Source organism: Apteryx mantelli, chromosome 28 (genome assembly GCF_036417845.1).
Source record: "Apteryx mantelli isolate bAptMan1 chromosome 28, bAptMan1.hap1, whole genome shotgun sequence".
Lineage (NCBI taxonomy): Eukaryota > Metazoa > Chordata > Aves > Apterygiformes > Apterygidae > Apteryx > Apteryx mantelli.
The window spans coordinates 6,076,793-6,103,067 of NC_090005.1; the positions used below are offsets into that span (position 1 = coordinate 6,076,793).

The following is a 26,275-nucleotide window of genomic DNA, read 5'->3' on the forward strand; positions in this document are numbered from 1 at the left end:
TTCCCCACCAAGGACCCTTTGCTGCCAAGCTTCAGCCCCCAGGAAAGGAGCTAGCTGGATCACTTCAGGTCCCGGGGACTCGGCAAGAAGGCTGGCAGTGTCCCACAGGAAACTTAGCCACAAATAGCTGGGAAGGCCCAACTGAAGGGCAAAAGACTGACATTAAGGGATCTTAAATCGAGGAGCCATCAAATCTGATGCTTGAAGTGGCTGCTTGTCCTTCTCAATCCCCACAGCCCTCCTGCAGCATGGATGGCAGGCTGGTCCATGGTCTGTCACTGACTGGTGGATAAGTGTCACTGATGCTTTCCTAGCTCAGGCACGACAGCAGCGCGAGGCCGTCTAGGGCTTGTTCGTTGGCCGGAAACCCTCACAGCTCCAGTAAGGGCTTCTTTGGACAGGCTGAGGAGCACAAGAGTTGTACCCAGGAGCACGCGGCTACAGCAAAACGGCAACAGACTGTACATACCTAGCTTGGGCACTGGCTGCGTGTCCCAGAACTGGTAGCTCCGCTTGCTGGCTTCCTCCATGGTTTTGGCAGGTCCCTGACCTACAGAGAAGAGCTCGATGGCTTTTTGAATCTCCTGGATCCTCTCAGCCGGTAAAGAGTTCACCTGAGTGCAGAGAAGGGGGGTAAAAGTGAGTGACCTGAGCTACGAGCTCTATTTCAGCTCCCTGGAAGGGCAAACAGGAACTCACCCTTCCTTGGGGCGCTGCCAGGGAGGGGAAAGCAGGGAAGAGATTCCCTTTCCAGCTTGGATCCTCTCATAACCCTCTGTGAGATGGATAAGCCCTTTTTCTAGCCACCTGCTACATGCTTAGACTTGTTTTTAAGGCACTCCCGGGTCAAAGGGGTGGAAGATCAAGCACCACAAGATGCCTTAAGCTTCAGTTAAAGGGAGGATGGTGTGAGCACAAAAAGCAAAGCTCCCTGCCTCACCCTCAGGAACGTCCACGCAGGGACGCCCCGAGTCAACCCACCCCCAGCGTTTGCCCTTTTTGCGGTGGCGTTTCTCTTGCACTACTTCAGCCTCATCCACCTAAGCTGGATCAAAGCAGTATCTGCAAAGGGCAACTTTGAGACGAGGCGCTGGGCAGCGCCAACAAGGGCGGCAGGCAGCAAGGCTCTTCCTCCTCCTCCTCCTCCTCCCCGCGCAGACCTCGCGGGGTCAGCAGCTCTGCCGTGAATTCACAGCCCCAGCTCGTCACTGATTAAAGGCGAAGAGAGTTTGAAACACTCCGAAAGCGCTAATTTAATGCTCTGCACCGTCAGAAGGACAACGCATTAGAAATTATTTGGATAGGAACTGGGAGTCGGACAGAAAACAGCTTAGGCCAATGTATAGACCGTTGTCTCGCCCTGCCACAGGTTTGGAGGGAGGACATGGGCTCCGTGGACCAGGAGGGACAGGCAAGAGCGATCGAGGTCTGTGTGTCGTGACAGAGATGATGTGCAGGGAGCAATTACTCACCATTTCTTATAAACACGGGAATCGGGGTTCAAACCAGGTTTAAAACAAACACAACACCTCGTTTAATGATGCCCGACACCTTGTCGCAACGAGATCCAAAGCGTTGGAACATCATAGAGGCAAGATGTGCAAAAACGGGTTCGTAACCGGCTCAGGTAAGCGTACGGTTCAGAGCAGCCTCCAGGTCCAGAGGGGCCGAAAGAGCCGATTGCCGGTGCCGAGAGGGTGCCACCAGGCCGGGGACAAACCGCACATGTCCCCCACTCGCACTCATCCCTAAGCACGGGCTGCTAGTCAAGAGCAGACAAAGCAGAAGGGGGCGAGACGGACCCTGCTCTGACCCTCCCGTTGTTCTCACGCTAACCAAAAATCGACAACATCAGATGTCGTCCAAGAAGTAGGAAAAAGCATTCGTTGTATTCGATGGGGGCAGGAGGGGAAGCTGGCAGGCGGCAGCCGGGCTCGGCCGCACAGAGCGCGGCAATCCCCTGCCATCTCCGCTCAAGGAGGCAGCTGGTTTCTGGGAAGAATAACTCAGCGGCGCCAGTCTGAACCTTTCACCGCGGCGCTGTAACTGGCTTTGACACCCAATAAAGGATCGCATTTATCCCCGAGCGCTCCACAAATACCTCCCGCAGCAATGGGAATTCCCATGCACGGAGCCAGGCCAGGAAATTAGTCTAAATCTCGGACTTTTGAGCAGCCAAGTGCTTCAAAACGACAGCAGGTAGCATCAGGACGGGGAGACCCTTTGCTGGCCGCATCAGAGAGGTTGAGGACAGGGCTCGCCGTCCTGCGGGGCCGCGCGAAGGGGTCGGGTACCTTTCCTGGCTGGTCCTGAGGCTGGTCAGGTTGATCCCCTCCTTTCTCTTTCTTCCGTTTCGGTTTCTTTTTCTTCTTTTTGGCTCCGCTGTCGTTCGCTGGACTCAAGCCACTAAGGAACAAAGGAAACATCATTGGAGCCTTTTTTCTGAGGACATTTACACAGTCCCTGTGGCTCCATAAAGAAAATAAAAGCTCCCTGTCCTGAGCCAGACTGAGCCTCTAGGAGCGGGAATACGCTGTGCACCAGGGGTGCAGCCAAGTGTGCTTTTCCCGGGATCCTTCCAAGCGCGGCTCTCGCCGGCGGGACTCGCCAGACATCTCCCACGCGCAAACATCTCCCGCCCCGCAGGTTTGCTCAGCCGCCCCGCTCCGCGCCGCGCGAGGCCTTCGGCCCAACAGACTCGCCGGCAGCAGCTGCCGGCAGGAAAACGCTGTCTCCTCTCCGTTTCGAGGCGTTGCTACAAGCGGGAATACAGGCGCAAGCTAGCTCTTCCCACCGCAGAGGCGACCGTCTAAGGAGACGGGGGGCTGTTGCGGCCGCACCGCCGGACCGAACGCGACGCCGAGACGAAACACGGGAGAGGCGCCCGCCGCGAGCACGTCGCGTAGGATCGAGGAGCGGCCGGGCTCAGCTCTCCGACCCGGCTGCGCGGAGGGAGCGGCTGCTTTCCGCCAACCTTTCCCGACGCTCGCCGACTCCACGGAGGCTTTTGCGGCCCCAAATTTGCCTGCAAATCCTAAAGAGAAGCAAGGGGCCTCCCGCAGCAGCGTCACTCGCGTCTGCTCCATCTCTGCCCACCTTCGTTTTGCTTTTTATTTTTATTTTCTCCTATGTTTTTCGCAGGGGACAACCTGCCTTAACGGGGGGAAGGTGCAGACTTAGGGAAGCAACGGATACGGAAAACCCCGGATAAGAACCGCCATCTCCACCGACCGGTTCACACGCAGCGCCTAGAGTCGCCGAGAGCTGCCCACAGCGTCAGCGGGCGCCGTCTCCCCCACGAAATCGGGTCCCCTCCTGCCTGGCGGATCCAGTTGCCGCATCCAGCTGGGCTCCCACCCCTGCACCCTGCTCCCAGGGCGCTTCGAAACCCATCCGGGTCGGCTCGCCACGGCCAAACGCGGCACAAACCGCAGGTTCAAAGCGTCCGGCGTTAGACTAAACGTGTCCTGCCGCCTCTTCAGCCCTTCTCGGATTAAAAGCTAAAGCTGAGATTTCGCAGAGAGCGTTCGCTCGGGAAAAGGTTCCTATTACGAGCGCGTGGGTTTTCCGAGCCCGATCGCTCCCCGCGTGCCTCTAACGCCGACCTGCCTGGCAAGTCCACGCTTTGTCTTACTAATCGTGCCAGCGTCCTACCTCCTCCTCCTCCGACGGAGCGACCGAGCCGTAAGCTGATTAGGCCCACGTGGAAAAAAAAAAATAATCAGGCCTAACGACACCGCGAACGCTTCCCGGCGCCCAGTGGATTTCATCCCGGCTCCGGCAGCTCGTTCGTTCGCGCAGAAGCTACCGAGGCGGCACGCGAAAGCTGCCGCCGGCGGCATCGTCCGCCCCAAAGGCGACGGAAAGCGTTTGCTCGCGAGCACGGGGAGCAACTCCGCGAGCCGCCGCGCAAAAAGGGACCTCGAGCAGCCGCCTGCCTGCGCTCCGAGAGGGTTTGAAACGCTCGATCAGAGAAAGAAGCGGCTGCGGAGCGGCACCTCCGCAGGGCTCGGCATCAGGAGGCGCCGCAGGCCCCGAGGCGCTGCGGATTGGTCCCGCGACGGCAAAGGGCTTCACCTTCGCCCCGGCTGCTGGTGAAACGCGGCGGCCGACACGACAGCGAAAGCAATTACGGCAAAGCGGCGCCGACATGACTATCAGTTTTAGTGACAAACGCATGACAAGTTGTCTTGTGTTTTTTTTTAAATCTGTCGCGGCAGGGCACCGGTGAGACCCCGGAGGAGTGCGAAAGCCACTTGCGGCTCCCCCCTGCCAGCAGCCGCCCTGCTCGCTCTTGGCGCGGCCGCGCGAGCGCTGCCCACCGTCTCCTCCAGCCGTCGGCACCTCCGGACGCACCGGGCGCGTGGCAACATCTCCTGCGACGAGGCAGCGGGATGGGTTTTCCCCGGTCGCCTGGGCCGTCGCGCTAATCCTTCCACCCGAGGACGCCGCCGGCGTCGAAACCCTCGCGCCCTGCTCAGGCCGCTTGCCCGCGGCCGGGTATTCGGGCGGCATCAGTTTGCTTCGCCAAGCGGAGCCGCCGAGTCTGAACTTCCCGCGGAGATCGGCGCCGCCGGCATCGCTTTGCCAAAGGCTCTCGGGTTCGAACGGCGAGGAGATCCTCCTCGATCGAGGAGCCAAACCATCGGGACCTGGAAGGAATCGGAGTAGAATAAAGACCAGCCAGGTTTGCCCGGCCACGGGGAAGGCGCCACCGCGGCTGGGAAACGAAAACCAAACCCAGCAGATGAGCAGCAAAGGGAACGTAAGAACGTTTCGGGTCCTTCGTGCTTCGCCAGAGTCCTAGGGAACCAAAGCCGGCCTCAGCGACGGTCACAGATGCTATTTTAAAGACGACGTATAACACCGCCGTCCGCCCCTTTGCGCCTCTGGCACCTGAAGCTCCGCAAACCAACCGCAACGCATCCCGAGACGGAATCGCGACGGTCCAAAACGCCGGTTAACGTAGCTGCAGCCCTTCCCAGCTGCGCGTGCAGCTTTTTCCCCCTCCTCGTACCTCCTTTTCAGCCCGAGCCGCTTTGACAGATAAAGTGGGTGGAGAAGGGCACGTTCGCTGCCCGACGAGAAACATCTTGCGCGAACTTTCCAGGTGCCCGCAGGATCTCAACGGACTTTTTCCCAGCGCCGACACGGCTCGAAGAGCCTCGCTCGGTAACGACGCTGGTTAGCCGGGAAATCATTTCCCGGGAAACGAATCTCCGCTATCGTTTCCGTTACCTTTTAGCGCTCCGGATGCATAGCAGCAGCGTCCGCCTTCTTCGAAGGGGCAGCATCGTGGGCGCACGGTGGTTAGAGCCAAAGGAGTGCAAACTACTTTTGCATTTTATATCTATATCTATATATATAAATATCGAGTTGAAATGGCGCTCGCGGGCGGTCCGAGGCGCAAAACGGCCCGAGAGCGAAAGATGGCAAACGGTAGCAAACCCCCCTTTGGTTATTCCTCAAAAACCAAACTGGAAACGCAGGTTTAGACGGCGCAGTCAGAAGTTTGCATGGACGCGGATCAGCTCCTTCCTCGCGGAGCCGCTCTTTCTCGTCGGAAAGATGTCAAACGAGAGACGGTAAATATCCGCTCAGTATTTAGATGCTGGGAAATCCTCCCGGCAAACCTGCAGCTAATTGGGCGTCATACTTGCATTGGTAATCTTATTAGGCTCCGGGGGGGATAGGAGAATCAAGCGGAAACGGAGGCTCTCCAGATGGCGGATCACACATCACGAAGCGGAGAGCCAAAGCGCCAGCGCGTTCGGATCCTCCGTCTCACCACGGTCCCTCGCTGCCCGTAAACCAACCAGTCTCTTCCCTCCGGCGTGATCAATCCGCTACCTAAATAATTCTTCCAGGGATAACTGGAAGAGGAACGGCCAAAACGTTTGCGGCAAGGAGCAGCCAAGGGGGAGCGAGTTACGCCAAGAAACGCTTTACGTGCTGCCTCCGTATTCCGGGAGCCCGTAAATGAAGCGGAGATTTCTTACCTGGAGGAAACACCCCCCATCCCTGCTCATACAAAGAAAAAAATCAAGACAACTATTACGCTGCAGTTCTCCCTCGGGATATAAACTCGGACAACTGCACCAGAGAGCAGCGCAGCCACTTCCCCGTGTCAACTTACGGCCAAGGCGGAGGAAACTCAATTCCTCTTTCCTGTCCTTAAAAGGAAAGGAAGTATAGCTATTGCTAAGTAATATTTTTATTTATTTATTATTATTTTTTAAACCTCAGAGCCAAGATCCGAGGACTCTTAACACGGACCGGGCGCAGAGAGGCGAACGCCGAGCGCCGCTCCGCAAACCCAGCTGGCAAACGGCAGCGTTGCCAAAGGACTTCCCTCCGGCCCGTTCTGCCGTGGGCAACGTTCTGCCTCAAGACCCCAAAACCCACAATATTCCTTCCTGCCTGGTCTTTCCTCTCCTGAGCAGATCTCCGACGACGAGGTTTTGTGGGGGACGGTGAAACTGCAGGAGAGCCCAGAAGTCTTCGCGGCCTGCGTTCGCTCTCGCTGCGTCCATCAACCACGTCTAACAGCCGTTTCTAACTCTATTTCCCAGTAAATCTGAATCGCGAGCTCTGCAAGCGTATTTGTTAAAGGACATTTCCCAGGCCAACCTCTTAGCTTGTTTATCCTCCGGCGCTAACCCTGGCAGAGGCAGGCAACCGTATTTTACCCCGTTAGGGTTCACGTGCTCATAGAAAGCCCGACGTCCGCACTAAGATGCTAAGAGCGCTCAAGAACACACCTTTTCCTGGTAAAGAGCAGTCTGAACAGCCGGGCTGGGAAATAACAGCTAGAAAAGCTTATACAATAATCGTGATTAAGCACCGTGTCTTCTCTCCGCTTGGATCTGCTTTCTGCAAACCTAATCATGTCAGAGGGAAAGAAAAGAAAAATCTTCCCGAGCACGGCTAAACCTATTAAACCGAGACACGGTGCCACACCCGGGAGGCAAATAAAATATAAACGCGCATCTGCGCTGTCATAAAAAAAAGCTTCTGTAATATTTCTTGCGTGACCTTTTATTACCTTTGGTTACCGGACAGGCGAACTCGCCTACAGAAAAGCTGCTGACGCAGGGGGAAAAGCTCTGCGGCTCCCGGTCTTTCCTTCGCAGAGCTGGGTAACCGTGTGCCGGGTCACCGGAGGGGCGGGAGGAAAAGGTGGGAGACGTTCGGGAGCGTTTACTGTCAGCGCAAAACGTAGATGTAGGAGAAAAAGGGGGGCGAATCCTCTGCTGTCAGCCACAGGCATCGCTAGGCAGCTTTGCACCTTATTTCGGGCAACGAAGACGGCGGGTAACGTGGGCGCCGGGTTAGGGACATTAGAGCTTTCCCACCTCACCACCAATCTGCCCTGCTGACTCCCCACGTCAAGCGTTTCGCCGTCGCACGCTTTGGCCGGCTTCCTCTGCGAGCGGCTCTGCTCGAATAGCAAAGCCGGCTCCGCTGAGGCTTGCAAACCCCTTGGCGATACCGACGGCAATTAAGGAACAGGCGGCAAAACCTAGTTTTTAAGATGGCTTAGGCCAGCGCAAACCGGCGTACGGCGGGGCAGCAGCCTGAGCCCCCGGCGGCAGCTCTTTTCGCCGAGCGGGGGCCTGCGCGGCTGTGCTCCTGACCGAAGGCGCGAGGCCGAAAAGCCAGTTCTCGGGACGCGAGTGGGACCAGGGCGGCGGGATCAGCCAAGCTAGAGGCGCCGTAGCCAACAAGCCCTAATGGGGCGCTTTTGCGAGCGATACCACAATGCTGGGGAGCCTGTAAGGGTGACCAGGGCTGGTGCACGGGGCATCCGGGACGTTGCACCCGAGCGCAAGGGCAGGATGTGCCACCGACCCGTCTCATTGCTGCAAAAAGGCACGTTGTGGCCCTTTTCTTGCAGTGACCCTGTGCTCCCTCAGCAGCTGAGCTGTTGCACCGTGACTGCTGCTCTCCAAACCCTTCCAAGAGCAACTGAGAAGTGCAAGAGGTCGCCAGGGGCGATGGGGCACCGGACCCGCTCCGGGAGAGCGTCGCCGGGCACACGGCACGCAGGCCATGTGGGCCCCCGTCTCCCATCCACGTCGCGGACAGGCCCGACCCTACTTAGCTTCAGGACACGCTCCCGCAACAGGAGTGAATGGGAGCCAGGGGGCCCGCCCCCACAAGATTGACAAGGAGCTCGGCCAGCCGCAGCGCGGAATGCTATCTGGCGGCCAATCAGGACGCGCGCGGGGCGGGGCTCCGCTCACTTCCCAGCCGCTGCCCTGCTCAATGGGCCTGGCAGCCGCGGCGGCGGGCGGCCCCGGGGCTCCGCTCACCCCCGGTTGGAGCCGTGCTCTGCCTCGTTCTCACAGTCGCTGCAGTGCTCGTGGTCATTCTCCTCCGCGGACGGCCGCTGAGGCCTCGGCGGTGGCCGCCTCACTGCTGTCTCACTGTCGTCCGCCATCTTGAAACGGGGCCTCGGAGGCTGCCGCACCCCCGCAACAAAGCGCGCCACGATTGGGTGGCGGGTCGCGGGGCATGCCGGGACTGGTAGTCTTCGTGGGCTGGACGGGTCCGGGTTGTGCCGGGGCCGGGACTACAACTCCCATGAGCCTTTGGAAGCACCCTGGGGGCGGGGCTCCGGTGGCGGGTGCCTGAGGCGGGGGCGTTCACACAGGGCAGGTGTGCGGGCAGGAATCTGCCTCCGCTGTGGCGGAGAGCTTCGTCCTGGGGCGCCGTCCGTCTCCTCGCATGTACACCGCGGGCCGGCGGTGCCTGTGCCCCCATGCGCTTCCTGCCCGAGGGGGCGGGCCGAGCTGAATAACAGCGGCACCGATTGGCTGAGGGAGGAGACCCGCTTCCTACCAGCCAATAGGCGGGCGCGACACTGCGCAGTGCCTGAAGCCCAGCAGAGGGTGAGTGGGTGAGGGCGCCGGTTGGCGGGTGGAGGGGCTTCGCCCCCTCCGGGCCTGCGGGGCGGGCGGCCTGGCCGGGCCCGGTGCAGCCGGCGGCTGTCGAGCTCCCTCCTCGGGGCTCCCCCTGGCTCGGTGCTGCCGGTTCCCGCTTGGGACGCTCCGGGCCTCCCAGCACCATCGTGCCCGGTGCCCCCGGTTGCTGCCCGGCCGCGGCCTGAGCAGGCCCCGCAGCGGGGACGAGCCGGCACCGGGGCTCTGCCGGGCTGGGGCTGAGCTGGGCGAGGGCTCCCGCGGGGCCGGACTAGCTGGGCGCAGAGGAAAGCCGTGTCCGGAGAAACGACACCCTCAGCCCCAGCTGAACGCCCCGGGGATTTATTTGTGTGGTGGTTGTCACCGAGGTAATAATAATTTTTTCCCACCCCTTTGTAATCGCAGGCTCCTCGAACCGTGCGCCAGGTCTGTCAGGACGCCGTGTCCCGGGACGCGGGACAGCGGGATAACGGGGTAACGCCTTGCCCAAGGGTGGCGTGCGGCTCAGCAGAGCACCCGTGGGGCCTCTCGGCGCCCTGCGGCAGAGGGCAATGCCCGGCGCTCCGGCGGCGCAGCGCTAAATACCTCCTGGCTTGCGGCAGGCGCCTCGCGCCCCGCTTTAAGCTGGAGAAGTCAAACCGCAGCGACGCCTCGTCCCCAAAACCCCGCTTCCTTGGGACGTCAAGGTGCACGTGCGTCAGCTCTCTCAGGGCACTGTTACTTACGGTAGCTGTAACTCGTTAAGTTTTGCGTTACTCTGGCTAGCTTCTGCGGCTGCGTTTTTGACTTCCCGCGCGCTCGTTTTAGTCGGCGCAGGCCAAAAATATCTCAAATTGGTGTATTTGGGGGGAAAAAAAAAACACGGTTCTGGCGCCTGCCTGTAACATCTGCTGGAATGGGATGGCCTCCCAACCCACGTGTACAGTTCAGACCCAAGCTTATTAAATATTTATACCTCGTACCGTGGATCTTATAGCTGCATAGTCTCTTTCTGCAACAGTAAAAGGGTTTTCAAGCCCCATCTGGATATGTTTTTCTAAACCAACCCTTCAAACTGCTCTTTTACCACTTCAGTAACCTTGCAGCAGAGGCCTGCCTGTATAGGTATGTAGGGGAGAGACAGAAATAGCAGGTTTTTTGGGGTCAAATGCCAGCGAAGACTAGAGGCCAAAATGTAGGGGCTACTGCGGTTATGAAGACTATATTTACCCTTCGCAGGCAGGGGAGAGATCTTTTTTTTTTAAAAAAAAATGCAAGCGGAGCCTCCACCCCTGCACGACTGTGCACCGAGGGCCTGATTCTCTCATTCTTTGCTCTGCGTTAGCCACGTAGGCTGTTTCAGTGGGAGTGTGACCCTCTCGCTGTCACACCGAGCCCGCTGTCACACGGGGAGAGGCTCCCCGTGGGGACTGGGTCCTCGCTTGGCAACGAAGCTTCGGATTTACGTCAGCCTCTCGCGAGGCGCTCGTGTTTATTGTAGCTGCCCTTTCTGATTCCCTTCGAATTCCCCCTTGCTGCTGCTGGCGTTTAACCCTATCCGTTTGCCGGGGTTCTTGGAAGGGAAGAGTGCACGGTATTGCTGCGCGCTGGCGTTGGCTCTCTAGCCACGGAATAAAGTCGATATGTGACGCCCTGCTGCTGGCAGGTGCTGCTGGCTCTCCCTTGCCTTTACTCCAACTCCCAGTTTCTCCCTCTGCTAAACAGCCTTTGGCTGCCACGGAGCCTATCCAGCCCCATCCTGGTCCCCACACCGTGCGCCTAGGTCCTGTTTGTAGGACCAAGATGTGACGAAGGTGCCTTTTCTTCCAGCAAAAATGAGAAGAAGCAGGAAGCGGTGCTGCCTTTTTGTAGATGATCCACCCGTTTTTCACCCATGGCAGTCCTCCAAGCTCGCGTTCCTGACCGCTGCCACTGGGTGCAAATGGGCAAGGTCCAAACAGCCGCGTGCCACCATGTCGGTGGCAGGTACCTGGTTCCCCTAAGTGTGGAGTTTTCGGAGCTGGTGTCCATCTGTTTTCGGCTGAGGTGTCTGGGGAGAGGTGTGACGCAGGAACTGTCTTAGGCAGAGAGATGGCTACCAAGAAGGTCAGGATCTGGAGCACGTGGTTCACCAGGAGAGGCTGCAGAAGCTGGGTTCCCTTAGCGGGACCAAGAGGAGCCTTAAGGGTCTCTTAACAGCAGCCTGTGACTTCTTGAAGGGTGGTTAAAGATGACAGAGCCAATTTCTTCTCAGAGGCACCAGATGATATAGCAAGGGGCAACTGCCACCAGCTGGGGCTTGGGAGGTTTGGGTTGAGCACGAGGAGACCCTCCTTGCTCAGCAGGGTGCTGCAGCCCTGAGCCAGGTGCCCAGTGAGGTGGGAAGCCTCCATCCTTGGGGTTCTCCAGGATTTGGCTTCACAAAGCCCCAGCTGCCCTGGGCTGGTGCTGGGGAGGGTCCTGGCTCCTGCTCCGGGGGGGTTGGAGTGGGGACACTGGGGTCCCTTCCCAACACTGCCACGATTGTGTGAAGCATGGTGCTACAGGAGCCCTGGGTTTCTGGGGCAGATGCCACCTTGCTCGCGGGAGGCCCCGCTTCTTTCTAGAGCTGCTGGCGTGTCGGTGAGGCTTCCAGCAAAAGGGCACGAGCGGGGTTCGGAGGGTCGTGTGATCCGAATCGAGATGCAGGAGGTCACCCAGCAAGCTGGGGCCTCAGCGCAGAAACGGTGGGAGAAATTCTCTGCTCTGGCTTCGGCAGATGGTTACAGGTTCCCTCCCAGCCTCAAAGCTGTCAGCGAGCGCAGCCTTCTCGCATTTAATGCGCCGTTAATGCCATCCTTGTGAGCTGACAGACACGAGCCTGCTGCATAGAGACGCAATTCCTTCCTTCCTTCATGCCGTCCACGTAGCGCGTGCTGTTGGTGACAGCGTTGGCTTCCAGGTAGAGCGGGGATGTGACTTACTCACTGGCTTCTGCGGTTTGCATCCCGCTTATGTCGGAGGTAGCTTCTCTCCTGTGACACCCCATCTGTTGAGCTCGAGCAGGGCTATCGCTACCAGTCCTCAGGTTTCGTGATCTGGGCTGAGATGTTGTGCGAGTTCTTCCCATTTGTCACCGATTCTGGGTCGCCCGTGACAACCCTGCCAGATATTTCAAGTGCCCTCTAATTGAGAATGCTGTACGTGAGACCGCGGCTCGATCCGTGCAAATGCTAAACCGATTCCAGCGAGTCGCACGGAGCTGCAGGGAACCTGCCTGAGGAATTTACAATTGGCTCAAGTCGCGCATCCAGAATCAGCGGGGTCTAGGGGAGCCCGGCTTAACCTGCCTCAGTGCTTCAGGCTGTGAAATAGGGGTATCTGCTCAGGGTGGGGTCAACGTTTTAATAATGCCTTGATCGCTCCCTGAAAACGTATGAATATGAAGCGCGAGCGGCTTCGAGTGAAGTTGCCCGTTTGGGATAAATATTTTGAGCGTGCAGCATGAATGAACCAGCTCCATTCTGGTGCGTTTTTCAGCTCTTTCTTTCTGTTTCAGAGCACAATGTTCCTGGTCGGACTTTCGGGTGGAATCGCGTCGGGGAAGAGCACGGTTGTGGCCGTATTCCGGGAACTGGGCTGTGCCGTGATTGATGCCGATGTTATTGCCAGGGAAGGTTAGTTCCGCGTAGCTGATCTTTCTCCCTTAGGTTCCCCTGACGACTGCGGTTGATGTTTGGTGAAGCGCAGACGGCAGAGGGTGCTCTGGGTACGTTAGATAACCGTTTCCCTCCGCTTCCCCGGTCCACGAGGACATGTGGAGCAGCTGTCTTGGGGGATTAGAGCGAGGATATATTTTTAATTAAAAAAAAAAAAAATCGCATCCTAACAACAAACACAATGGTGAGATCTCGGATCTCCCCCCCGGTTTCTCTCTCCTGGAGTGCAGCGCAGTCAGCGCTTCTCAGCTTCGAAAGCCAACCCTTTGCAAAGGAACTGCACTTCTCCGTAAAGCATGTTCCCTCTGCTCATTTGACTCCTTCCTTCATCCCCAGGGCACCCGACTTGTAACACGGTTATGTTACGTGCTGTCCCTAAAACACAGTAAGAAAATTTTCCTCCGTGGTGGATGTTACTCCTTTGTTAATACTGGGAGATTGGTCCACAAAATCATTTATGTCTTAATGTGCTGCAACAAAGAGCCCAGAACTTGTGTTAAATCTAGAGACATCTCCGATCAGGGAATTTGGGCTGCAGCACGCCTGCAGCTTGCTACTCTTGAAATGCACTCTCCTTGCTACGGAAGGGACCTAGAAATCCAGGTTTGTTGCATTGGTGGGAGTAGAGGAGTCTCTGTCCTCCTCGGTTGTGCGTGTGACGCGGGTTGAGACCGTTAATCCCACCGCACCATTAGGATAACGGGGAGAGCAGTGCTCGCTTCAGTAAAACCTGGTGGTTTTGTACACCAAAGGTTTCGGGCCTGCAGTTGAGGAATGGTGCAGACTTGACTGTCACTTGCCTGTGTCATGTTGAAGTGCCCGTGTTCTTCTGTTTGTTGAAGAACTTACCTTGTAGCCACTCAAAGCTGTGATGCTCTTACATTTTTATTGCACTGTAATTCCCCTTGAGGTGCGGAAAATTTGCTAGAGGTGCTGAAAACCCTCAGAGACTATAGGAAAACGCTACAGAACACTCAGCGTGGGTTTCCTACCAAACAATTCATTTTTCTCCAATTCCTTTTTCATATGTGTGTGTTTGCTACATGGATTTCACCCATACTGAAATGTCAATGTGAGATTCCAGTGGAGAAAGGAATTGGTCTTAAAGACTTTTATTAAGCTGCCCTGAGGCTACAACCCATGGCAAAGTTCCTGGATTTGGAGAGAAAATTATATATGCTCTGTCTTTCTCTGTGGTTAGCCTCAGCTTGATCTTAATTATGTTTTTATTATTGCATCCTTTTTGTTGGTAATTTTGATGTCTCTCAAATTATATTCTCGTGCAATGTCAGAGTCCCTGCAAACAGCTGTTGGGAATTGACCTCTTAGAAGGCTTTTGTGTTCGTTCCCATCAAGAATTTGGTGACTAACGTTAACAACAGTAAAATTAACAGCCAGGGCCAACCGCTAACTCATGGTAGCCGGGCTGTATTCACCCAGTGCTAAAGTTTTCAGCTAAAATAACCCTAATGTTTCTCCCCTTCTCCTCTTTAAGAGCTCCCTGCTCAAATCTTTGCCCTGCACAGAGTAGGAACAGGCTCAGTCCTGTTTCTGCCCGTGCCTTGACTGGTAGTCGTCAGCAAGTCCTTTCACCCGACCTGCTGACTTCTAACCCGGGGTGGCGGCACGCTCTTAGGAGGGTTGTGGTGCTGAATTAATGACTGCGGGATGCTTCGATCTCTCGTGTGTCAGCCTGCAAAGGGACCTTGGTCTGCGAGTTTTTCCAACTCGCTCCTGCAAGCGCTGATGCCGGGTGTCTGCTGGGTTGCGGCACTGAGACGCCCCAGTCTTGGTTCAGCGTGTGCTGGCAGACAGATGTGTTCTCTGCCGAGAAGAATAAACTCGGTTATTTAATGAGCAAAACTCATTTGAGGCCAACTGCTGATGCAAACACTGACTGTGCTGTAGAATTGGCTCTAACCACCGGCTGTTTAATGTTATCAGTGGTGCAGCCCCACTTCAAGGCCTATCAGCAGATAGTGCAGTACTTTGGCACCGAGATCCTCTTGGAGAGCGGAGAGATAAATCGCGAGGCTCTAGGAAACATTATCTTCTCCCACCCGGAGAAACGGCAGCTGCTGAACTCCATCACCCACCCCGAGATCCAGAAGGAGATGCTGAAACAGATCTTGAAATACTTTGTGCTAGGTAAGAGACCAAGCAATTCCGGCACGCCGGGACTCACAGCCGCACGACGGTCGTCTCCGCTCACGCCGGCTTTGGTTTTAAAGCGGGGAGAGGGATGGGGAGGGAGAAAGGGAGCGGATGTTGAGCGACAGCCTTTGTGCTCTGCCGCCGGTGGCCTTTAGCATCGGCCGTTGGAGGATTCATTGCTGCCCTTCCTGCCTTTCATTGCTGCCCTTCACGTTCTTCTACGGCTTAAGGTACGGCTGTAGGGCCTGAGAAAAGCCTTGCGAGGCCTCTTCTGAGATTGCTCGCTGGATAATGTCATACCTTCTGAAACGGCCAAATATTATTCCCTGCCCCCAACCTCTCTGGGCTTCGGTGAAAGCTGCAAAGCGCTTTTAGACTCGATAAGGTGAGAAATGGGCTGACAGCTGTGGTTTCCAAAGTCCCGCTTTTTCCCCTGATAAATATAACAAATACAGCTGTCAAACTTGGTCTAATCAAATGCCAGATAAGATCACCAGCTGTTTCGGAGGTCTCCGTGTAGACAGAAGGATGTCTTAATAGAGCCAGTCTAGTTGGTGGAGCTTATCAAAGCTGAGCTGTGTGACAGCTGAATAGCCCTACGCCGGGGCACCGGAGCAGCCGTGATCTCCCGAGGGGGGTGAGGAGGAGGAGGAGAAAGAGCGAAGGAGGCAACACGCAGGAAAACCGGCAGCCAAAGAGCTGTGGAGTTTTGAACCCGGGCTGTGAAGTCGGAAGGGAAGCGCTGTCCTGTCCTTGGCGAGAGCGCCAGCGTCCTCTCTGCCGCCTGATTTGTCCTCATTAGTCTGGTTTTAATGATTTGGGATAGCTGAAAGTCGTCTCTAAGGGCTTGGCTATGTAAGGAAGGCTCTATTGATCGAGCCATAGGGCAGCAAGAACTCGCTCCGGGTGGAGATGCTGGTAAAACGATGGTTTGTTGCATGATCATATCTTCATCAAAGCTTTGATTGCCACGGCCGGATCAGTTAGGGAGCGTTAGTTTGGTTTAAAACCAAATGATATTCACACCAACAAAACTGGAGGCATCCCTGGGGCCGGGGTGCGCTGTGTCTGAGCACGCGTACCGGGGAAATGAGGTCCCCGACTTGCAGCTTTTTCCCTGCCCTCGCTGGGGTTTGTCCAGTGTCTCAGAGCTGCAGTGGGAAACATCGCCGTTCGCGGAGGGCGGAGGAGCGCAGGGACGCGGCGAGGCTGGTGGCAGCCGTAGGGCCGGGGAAGATGTGTCTGGCGGTTCCAACTTCTCCTCCACCAGCTGCTCCTCACGGTCAAGGAACTGGAGGTGGAGTTCTCCTGGTTTGTCCTACCTGGAGGCAGGCTCGGCTCTCCTCGTCATCCCTTTGCTCCTGCTGTCCCCATCGATCGTCGTGGCTCTGTTAGAGGAAGCACGGCGCTTACCAACAAGGGGGGCAACCAGGTGGAAACACAAGCGAGGGGGGGTTTCATGCCCTGGGGTGCAGCAGGGAGGGATTCGGGGAGTGTGTTGGCTGGGCACATGCTGTCCGGAGGGGATTTTAAATCAAACTTGGTGCCGTGTTTGCGAGCCTGGCGCAGGACGTGCCTCTTGCGTCGGTGGGATCCCCGTGAATTTTCAGGCCCTGGGAACGTGCCCAGAGGCACTCGCGTTTCGGTGTCGGAACTATGAGAGATTCGCAACGATTTGCTTCCTCTCCTTGTAAAAGTGGAACTGTTGAGCTCAAGCTTTCCAAAAAGAGAAGGCAACTAGGCTGGAAACGGAGCTGGAAAACATCAGCTCGGATCACTGTAGCCTGGCAAAGTCCTCGTCAACTGCAAGAGAGGAAAGCAAATTCTGCTGTGGGCGCCGCTCCCCTAGAGAGGCCGGCGAAGGCGATGCGACTGCTCTTGCTAGGGATGCACGGGCGCTTTCGTTTGAGCCTCTCGTTTCGGTTCCTCATTATATTTCTGCAGCTTCACCTTTGGTCGGAGATCATCCAGGTTATTTTGTTTTATTTTTTTTTTCCGGTGGAAACTTGGAACGGAACCATTTTCTCCCCGCGAGAGGGAGGAGGACCAACGTGCTTTGCTCCTCTCTCTGGAGCAGCTGTGGTCGTGTAGCTGTTAAGCTGTCCCTGCTTGCGTTGCAGGAGCAGCTGTAGCTGCAGCGCACATGCAGAGCAAAGAATTCGGAAATCCAAATGATACATATTAATTTTGGGGGGGGGGGGGGTTGCTTCCGCAGGCTACCGCTACGTGATCCTCGATATCCCTCTGCTTTTCGAGACCAACAGATTGACCAAGTTTATGAAACACACGGTCCTGGTTTATTGGTAAGTGCCATGGGAATGGTGAGATCCGGGACGTTGCAGCCTCCCGGGGCGGTTGCAGGGGGGGGGTTGTCACCTCCCTCCCTCTCCGGGGCGAATTTAGCTGCAGCCGTGGCGTGAAGCCCTTTTCATGCGCTGCCTCTTTTCTGTGAACACGAGAAGTGACACCTTCCTTTATCCTAGCTAATGAGCAGGAGGTTCCTTACCGAGGTTTCTTTGAAACCTGGCACCTTCATAAAGGGAAAATCGCCGTCTTTGGGCTTCGCGCAACCCGGCCTCTGCTGGTTGAGGTTCTGGGGACTCCCAGGTCTTCTCCTTATGGGCGGTGGGAATGGCAGGAACGCTTGTGGGTGGTGGGAATGGCAGGAACGCGCGGCAGGACCTGCCTGGGCAGTGGTGGTGACCTTATCCGTGCTGCAGGGACCGGCTCGACTGATCTGAAAGGGGAGACCAGGAGAGTCCAGCATAAGGGAAGGGTGGCCATGCTCCACCTAAAGTGAAGAGGGGGCAGATCTTTCTCCCTCATCCCTGGCCGTTCGCCCTCGTGCTGAGGAAGGCAGGCGAAGCCCCGCACGGGACCTCCTGCCTTCCCGCGCTCCTGTCTCAGCGCCGCGTTCCTGCCCCTTGCAGCGACCCGCGGACGCAGCTGTCGCGGCTGATGAAGAGGAATGGGCTGTCCCGGGCCGAAGCAGAAGCGCGCGTCGCTTCCCAGCTGCCGCTGGGTGAGAAGCGCAGATTAGCCAGTCACATCATCGACAACTCCGGGGACCGCGAGAGCACGCGCCGGCAGGTCCTGCGGCTGCACGCCCGCCTGGAGGATTCCCTGGACTATCTCTGGGCCCGGCTGGCCGTGGGCATGGCCGTGGCCGGGCTTGGAGGGCTTGCGTACTTCCTCCTCCGGCGTTTCATTTCTTAATTCACCTTTTCCTTAGAGTGTTTTTTTTTTTTCCTCTTGTCTGGGAAGGGTCTGGATTTCCAGGTTTGAAAAGGGCAGGGAAAGGCCGCCTGTTTTAATGAGCTTTGCCAGCTGAATGCAGACAGTAAGATGAGGCATCTCCTTGCAGACTTCCCAAGGTGAACGTGCGTTGTTTTTTTTTTCCTGCAGCACCGTCTCCCATCTACTTGCTTTAACTTCTTGCTCAGGTACTTACGGATCAGCTGCGTCTTGTGGGGTGGGATCGCTCCGGGTGCGCGGCTGCTGCCCGCGAAGGGGGTTGAAGCCCTGGGCTGATCCGTACGGCAGGACTTCAGCCCCCGCTTCAGCCCAGGGGGAGTTTAGGCACTTTAAAGTCTTCCAGGACAATCTCTTTAGCGGGGGAACACGTGGCCTCTCAAGTCCTTTTTCTGTCCCCAGGTTGGTCCCCTCCTAGCACTTGGCCCTGGCTAATCCGAGTTGAGGTGAGAGATATCCTCCTCTTTCATGGAGATTTAATGGAAAAGCCTTAAATCTGTCCGCGGGGGACAGATGATGCATCATCTCATGAGGAATAGGTGTGCGGCTGACGGCTTGCAGTCCCTCCAGCCCTGTATTCCTGCCGCTGCAGCCTAAGTAATGCCGCGATCATTACTTGTGGGTCCCCCCCCGCCAAAGGCGGGCGATGCCGTGGGTCGTTGAGGGTCCGGCGCATCCGTGGCGGGGGCTGAGCCCTGGGAGCTGCCTCAGAGAAATGCATTTGCTGCTGTTTGAGGTTTTTTTTTCCCTTCAGCGGTTCCCTGGGGGAGAACGCGAGTCGGGGCGAAGCGGGTGCTGCCTCTTCGCCTTCTTTTTTTTTTTTAATAAAGTGCTAAACAGCAGACGGCTCCCTGTGGCTCTTAAATTTCCAGGCTGCCAGCGCTGCTCTTTCCTAGCCTGCTCCCAGGTTGTTTCCACGCTGCGGCACGCCTGCCGCTTTGTAAAGTTCACCGCTGGCGAGCAAAGTTTACGAGCGCCAGCGCGCTTTCCCGAGCGCGGCCCCCTCCGGGGTCCCTCCGCCGGTCCCGGGGAGCTTTACGGAGTGCGGCGGCGGCGGCAGCGGGGAGAGCGAGGCCGTGCAACCCCCGGGCGGGTTGCAGGCTCCGGCTGACGGCTCGGATCGCGGCTCCGGGCCCCATGCGGCACGGATGGTTTGGCGTGAGCGAGGCTGGGAGGGGAAGCAAACCCCTGGCTTGTTGCCGGCTTCCGACGTTGCGTCGCTGCTCTACCCGCCGGGCAGCCCCCCCTGCATGCCCAGATGTTTTAAAAAAGGTGGATGCAAAGCTGCTGGAAGCTTGAGAGCTTCTGCCTGCGCTGCGGTGGTCCGTGGGCTTGTGCCTCCCCTTCGCCTCGCCACGATGCCCCGCGAGCTCGGTGTCCGTGCGCCGGGTGGGGACGGAGCACGAGGAGGGCAGCGGTGCTCCATGCTCCCAGCACCAGCCCTGGCAGAGGCTTCTTTTCCAGGGCGGCACGGACCTGCCGGGCTGGTGTCCGGTGTCGCTGGGAGCCCTGCGTCCCCCTCCTCGCTGCCTGGGCTGACAGGTCCCTCCGTCCCGTGGGGCGCTTGCAGTGCGGCTTTGCCCAGCCCTGAGCCAGCATCTCTGGTCCAGGCTGACTCCGGATGCCCGGGAACGCTGTAGGTATGGACGGGCAAATCCTCAGGGATTTAACGATGCCCCGGGGCAGCAAACTGGGTGCTGGCAGCGCTAATGATGAAACCAGCTCCGGCTCACTGCCGTGGGCAGCCGCGATAGAGCATCGCTGAGCTCCACTATCCGGCCGCCTTGGGCATTCCCGGCTCTTCGGAACCAGCCCCAAGCAATAACCCTCTGCCATCCTTTGCTCTCCGCACCCGGGTCCCGCCGCCTGCTTTTTAACGCGCCTTTAATTGCGGTGGCAACGGCGGCGCGGGGAGGCCCTTGCAGCGAGCCATAAATCAGGGCCGGAGCAGGACGGGCAAAGGCAGAGATAAGCCCGGATTGCTTTCCTCCCTCCCGGCTCGCCTGCTGCCGCGATAAATGGGGCCGCGACGAGGCCGGGAGGGGAGCGAGCCCGGCGCCGTAATCGCATTTGGCGCTTCGCTCCCGGCCTGCTGACGTTTTTTCCAGCCGCTAATGAATTTAGCGGGGCCGAGGGAGCGAGTGGGTTGTTTTTTTTTCCGGAGGGGAATTTAGGGTGGGTGGGAAGCGGGTGCTGCCCGGTGTTTGCTGTGGGTGCGTGGGGGGGAGGCCGGCACCCTGGGCTCTGGGTGTCCAGCCAGGTGCCCGGGCACTCAGCACCCAGGCAGAGGGTGTTCGGCACCCGACCGTGGTCTCCTTCCCATGGGTGCCCCCGTGGAAACCCTTTGGGGACAAGCCACCAGGGCGTCCCCCGCCACCGCCATCCCCGCTCCGGGGATAACCCCCGGCTGCCCACCGGTGACGGATGCGCTCGCTCCGCAGGCTGGCAGCGCCCTTTAGTCTCATCCATAGCTCAATCGATGGCCCTGGAGGGACCCTGAAGGGCAGAGCCCGGCGCCCGGATGGGTGACGGCGGCGTGGCAGCCAGCGGCCCCTGGGTGCCATCGCGGCCCTGGCCCTGCTCTCCCAGGGCCGGAGCAGCTTCGGAGCCCGGCACGTCCCTTGTCAGGCCGGCGGTCCCCAAGGAGCGGCTGTATCCCGGGACCTGCGCCTTGGCTGAGTCCTGTGCGCTCGTGACACCGATGGCCACAGCGTGGCTCGGCGGCAGGCCCAGTCTCGTTCGCCGGTGGGAATGGGGTCCGGGAGCGCAGGTTGGGCGAGGACGCCGGCACCCAGGGGTGACGGCCCCCGAGGAGGGGGGCGGCGGAGGGCTGCTGTGTGGCGCTGTCCCTGCGTGGCCCCGTGGTGTCCTGAGTGTCGCTGCCGCTGCACGGCCCCGTGGTGTCACCCAGTGTCTCTGCCACTGCACGTCCTGCTGTGCCTCCCGATGTCACGGTCAGTGCCCGGTGCCTGGGATGTCACCTGGTGCCATTACCCCTGTGCAGCCCACGGGGTGTCACAGTGTCACTGCAGACCCCACAGGGTCACCATCTCCCTGCACATCCCACGGGGTGTCGCAGTGTCATCGCACAGCCCTCGGCACGTCACCCAACATCCCCATCCCATCACCCAAAGTCCCCATCCCGTCACCCAGCGTCATCATCCATCGCCCGACATCCCTGTCCCGTCATCCAACATCCCCATCCTATCATCTGACATCCCTGTCCCATCACCCCAAATCCCTGTCCCATTACCCAATGTCCTCATCCCGTTGCCCAACATCCCCATCCCATCACCCAATGTCCTCGTCCCATCACCTGACATCCCCGTCCTGCCACCCCATGTCCCTGTCCCATCACCCAACGTTCCCATCCCATCACCCAATGTCCCCATCCCATCACCTGACGTCCCCGTCCTGCCACCCCATGTCCCTGTCCCATCACCCAACATCCCCATCCCATCACCCAATGTCCCCATCCCATCACCTGATGTCCCCGTCCTGCCACCCCATGTCCCTGTCCCATCACCCAGCATCCCCATCCCATCAACTGATGTCCCTGTCCCGCCACCCCACGTCCCTGTCCCATCACCAACGACCTCATCCCATCACCCAACGTCCCCATCCTGCCCCCCCATGTCCCTGTCCCGCCACCCCACGTCCCCATCCCGCCCCCCCGACACCGGCTGCCGCAGGAGCCCTGCCCGCGCCGCCGCCGAGCAGGCAGGGGAGGAGGCACCAGCGAAAATAAATCAATGCGTGACTTTAATATATGTGCTCTCGGCGTCTCTGTGTGCCACAGGATTATGAGTAACCTTGATTCGGACTCTGCGTCCGTGTGCCGGGGCCCCCAGGGAAGGGAGCGAAATTAGGCAGCCGCGTCCCCGCGCCTGATTGACACGCGGGTAAACACGGCGCGGCGCCGGGGCGGCCGGCGGCCCGCAGCCCGCGTTGGGCATTGCCGTCACGTTCGGGCGATGAAACCGCTCCGAGGAAACGGCTCCGGCCCTGATTCCGTCGCGCCGAATGAAATCAGCACCAGCTCCGGGTCCCCGAGAGCCCCGGCGCCCGGCGAGGACCCAGGCGTCCTGGGACCCGCCGGGCTGGCGTGTCCCCCTTGGTGGGGACGGGGGCTGGCTCTGCTCCTCGGTGGCCTCCCCAGTCCCCCCCTCGGTGGGGAGAGCGGTGATTTTCCGTCAGTCAGCTCCCGTCCTCGTCAGCCGGCCTCTAATTAAGTCGTGGTGTCGCCAGCCCTTAATTGCACACCGGCGGGAGGGTGCTCGGGCCCCGCTGAGCCCGAGACATCGTTAATTAGAGGCCGGGCGACGTGGCCGGCGCTTGCGGGGGGAGCGCGCGGAGGACGTGCCGCCCCGGAGCCAGGCGCATCCCGGCTCCTGCCACAGCCCCGGGGCCAGCGGGCCGGGAGGTCCCATGGGATGAGGTGGCCTGGGTGGGTGTGTGTCCCCCATGGGGGCCGAGGGTCGGTCCTGCGAGGGTGCGGACGTGCTGGCACATCCCATCCGAGCGGGAGTGTCGCTGGGCACCGGAGCCGGGGGCTCAGCCAGCTGGGTGGCCAGCAAGCAGCTAGCCAGCTGGCCACCTCACCACCTGATGGGCCGCCCAGCTGGCCAGCTAGCCAGCCAACCAGCCTCTTAGCCAACTGACCAGACAGCTAGTCAACTGGCCAGGTAGTCAACCAGCTACCTAGCTAGCCAGCTGGCCAGCAAGCCAACTGGCTAGCTAGTCAAGCAGCCAGCTAGCTAGCCACCTGGCTGGCCAGTCATCTGGCCAACTAGCCAACGAGCCAACCAGCAAGCCACCCAGCCAGCCAACCGGTTAACTAGCCAACTGACCAACCAGCCAACTGGCCAACTAGCCAATGAGCCAACCAGCAAGCAAGTCAGCCAGCCAACCAGCCAACCAGCTAGCCAACCAGCCAACTAGCTAGCCAACTGGCCACCCAGCCAATCAGCCAGCTAGTCAACCAGTCAACCAACCAGCCAACTGACCAGCAAGCCAACCAGCTAGCTAGCCACCTGGCCAGCCAGCCAACCAGCTGGCTAATCTACCATCTAGCAGCTACCCAACCAGCCAACCACTCAGCTAGCCAAATAGCCAGATGATCAACCATCTAGTAGGCCTTCAAGCCTACCAGCTGGCCAGCCCTCTACTAGCCAGCCAAATGGCCATCTAGCTGTCTGGCTAGCCAGGCAGCCAACTGGCCAGTTCTCTGGTCAAGTCCCCAGCCGAGTGTGCAATGAGCCTACCAGCCATCCAACCAAACAGCTGCTGGCTGCTAGTCAGCTAGCCACCTGGCCACCAGCTGGCCGTTGGCTAGCCAAGCCAACTTTCTGGTTGCCAGCCAGCCAGCACCACCTCCCCAGGTCCTCTCCGAACAGCTGCACAAGCTTCCAGCTGGAGATGTTTCTCCTTTGAGCACCCAAGCTCAGCTGGGCTCCTTCCTCACCTGCTGCATGATGGATACATGGGTGGCCCAGGACAGGCCCGTGACCGAGGCAGTCTGCAGGGACGTGGGAGCCCAGTGCTGGCTGGGTCCATGCTGTCCTGGCCAAGGCCCTGCCCTGCTCTGTGCCTCAGTTTTCTCTTCCATTTTATCCCGCCAGAAGCCCAGGCTGGTGCCACAAGCTGTCCTCCAGCATGTGTCTGTGAGCCCTGTCCCTGGGTGCCCCGGGCTGCACCCTCGCAATGCCTGGACATGGGCCATGGACACCCAGCGAGTGACTTCTCCTCCCCTTCAATGCCCTGGGATGGGCGCTGGGACCCCCAAACCCTGCAGTGTTTGAGCCCATTTTGTCTCCAGCCCAACACTGGGAGCTGAGTCCTGCCGGGATTATCTCCACCTCGGGATCAATCTGTGCCACCTTCCCCTGCTCCTGGACTGATGTAGGCCGGCTACATCACCCAGGTGCCACCCTGTGTCTCTCCCCAGATGTCAATAGCCTGGACAACTCTGCATTAATTCCTTCATTTAATTGCTCCTGTCTCCCAACGAGATGGTCGCGATGGCCTTTCCCAGGAATGGAGGAGATGCTGGCCTGGGCAGGGAGGGACCCTCTGGCACCGATGGGACAATATGTGCATGTTGAGCCATCCACGAGCTTTGCACGGTGGGGGCTGAGCTCCTGCAGCTCCAGGGGCCATGTATGCCCGGATGGGATGGGAATCGATGCAAAGTGCCTGGATGCGGCCAGGGCTGGGGTCTGGAGAGGTGGTTGCATTTCTGGGGGGAGGTCACAGCCAGGCTCCTTGCGACCAGGGACAGCGCTCTCCAGGGGGGCTCCCAGGTCAGGTCCTCCTGCCCAGCAGCAATGCAAGCTGCCTTGCTCTGATGGCTTATAGATGGGTGAGTGTGCAGATGGATGGATGGATTTGGGGACAGATGGATGCACGGACACATGGGGATGGATGCATGGATGGATGTGGGGACAGATGGATACATGGGCACACGTGCGGATGGGTGCATGGATGCATGGACACACGGGTGGATGGATAGATGGCTGGCTGGCTGGACGGATGAATGGATGGACGGATGGATGGGTGGATGAATGGGTGCATAGATGCATGGATGGATGTGTGGCCAGATGAATGTATGGACATGTGCAGATGGATGCATGGATGGACATGTGGATACATGGATGTGAAGATGGATGGATGCATAGAAAGAAGGATCTGTGGATGACCGCATGGATGTGTGGGTGGATGAACGGATATACACATGGGTGCACGGATAGATAGGTGGATGAGTGGCTGCATGGGTAGATGGACAGAAGGAAGGAAGGAAGGAAGGAAGGAAGGATGGATGGATGGATGGAAGGATGGATTTGCAGGCGGATGGATGCCCCCGCAAGGCAACGGGAACCAGCACAGTGACCCCACACGGGAGCTCGGGAGACCTGTATCTCTTCCCAGCCCTGCTCCGGCCCGTGCACCCCTTGCCACCCGGGGGGGGGGGTCCCATGCCCACCATGCCCCCCCTCGGCGCCTGCCCACCTCCCGCCGCCGCCCGGAGGCACCGAGCCCGTGACCAGCGCGCGGCCGCTCCAACCCGCCGCGTGACGTGATGCAGGCTGGCAGGCGCAGCGGGGCGCGACGGCACGCGCCACGGGCGCGCGGGGGCTTTGCAGCCCCCCCCCCCATGCCCGGATGCAGCAATGCGCCGTTGCAACGGGCTCCGGCGCCCAAACAGCTTCCCGTTCCCGAAGATGTCGGCGGCACCGCCGCCGCGGGGGCCCGGCTTGGCGGCTCAGCCGTGACGGAGCTGCCGGCCTCGCCGCGGGAAGGCGGCCGTGGTGCCGGCTGGCTGTCACATTCAAACGTGCCGATGTATCATCCTTAGCTGCTCGTTTCCTCCCGGGCTCTTTTCCCTGGCATCCGACCCCGGCTGGCTGCGGGAAGCTCGGCCGGAAGCGCCCGAGGACCGCGGCTCATCCGGGGCCGCGTTTGGGGTCTGCTGGGTGTTTGGCCGCGGCGTCTTGCTCCCTGGCACGTGTGTGTGCACACGCACATGGACATGGCATGTCTGTGCGCACCCACGGCTGCGCTCAGCTGCACGTGCACCCCTTCACGCACATGTGCACATGTGTGTGCACACATATATGCACACGTACGCACCGTTGCACTCGCCTGTGCATGCCCACGTGCACCCCTGCACACAAGCACATGCATGCACACACACCCCTACGCTCACCTGTGCTTGCACACAAGCCCTCCTGCACACGCACACGTGCACAAGCACATGCACACACATGTGCACACGCACACGCCCCATTGCACTTGTCTGTGCACGCACACACGCACCTCTACACACACAAGCGCGTGCACGCACACACTCACCTGCACGTGCACGCCTGCACCTCTAAACACATGTGCGCAAGCACATGCACACACGTCCCTCTACACTCATCTGCACACACACACACATGTTTGCACACCTAAGCTCACTTGTGCTTGCACACATGCACCCTCCACACTCATGCGCACAAGCACAGGCGCGCACACACCCCATTGCACTCACCTGTGCATGCACCCGTGCACCCGTGCATGCAAGCACATGCATGCACACCTGCACTTGCACACGTGCACCCCTGCACACACACACACACACACACGCTGGCGCCTGCCCACCCCGGCCCCGCTCCGCTGCGGCGCCCGCTTCGCCCCCGGCGAAACTCGCCCTTGGGGGGGGGGAACTGAGGCACCGCGGGGCCCTGGCCCAGCCGCCCTCGCCAGGCCCCGAATCCGCCTTAATTA

General features: G+C 59.1%; 2 protein-coding genes across 4 annotated transcripts in view; one reads left to right on the forward strand and one right to left on the reverse strand.

Moving 5' to 3' along the window:
• The window catches only part of NMT1 (N-myristoyltransferase 1), a 20,750-nt gene extending 12,285 nt beyond the window's left edge, over positions 1–8,465 (reverse strand). The window contains exons 1-3 of the mRNA XM_067312211.1: positions 8,316–8,465; positions 2,295–2,406; positions 470–614 (exon numbers count right to left, since the gene is read on the reverse strand). Of these exons, the coding sequence (XP_067168312.1) occupies positions 470–614; positions 2,295–2,406; positions 8,316–8,443 (385 nt within the window). The 5' untranslated portion in view covers positions 8,444–8,465. The remainder of the gene's footprint in view (positions 1–469; positions 615–2,294; positions 2,407–8,315) is intronic.
• Positions 8,466–8,833: 368 nt separating this feature from the next.
• On the forward strand, positions 8,834–18,849 carry DCAKD (dephospho-CoA kinase domain containing). 3 transcript variants are annotated; one of them, XM_067312116.1, is made up of 5 exons: positions 8,834–8,894; positions 12,442–12,559; positions 14,546–14,749; positions 16,971–17,058; positions 17,686–18,849. In XM_067312116.1, the coding sequence occupies exons 2-5, from the start codon at positions 12,448–12,450 to the stop codon at positions 17,969–17,971; spliced, it is 690 nt and encodes a 229-aa protein (XP_067168217.1). In that variant the 5' UTR covers positions 8,834–8,894; positions 12,442–12,447; the 3' UTR covers positions 17,972–18,849. The 3 variants fall into 3 exon arrangements, with proteins under 3 accessions (XP_067168217.1, XP_067168218.1, XP_067168219.1); XM_067312117.1 differs by lacking the exon at positions 8,834–8,894 and adding an exon at positions 8,927–9,292; XM_067312118.1 differs by lacking the exon at positions 8,834–8,894 and adding an exon at positions 9,336–9,350.
• The last annotated feature ends 7,426 nt before the right edge of the window (positions 18,850–26,275 follow it).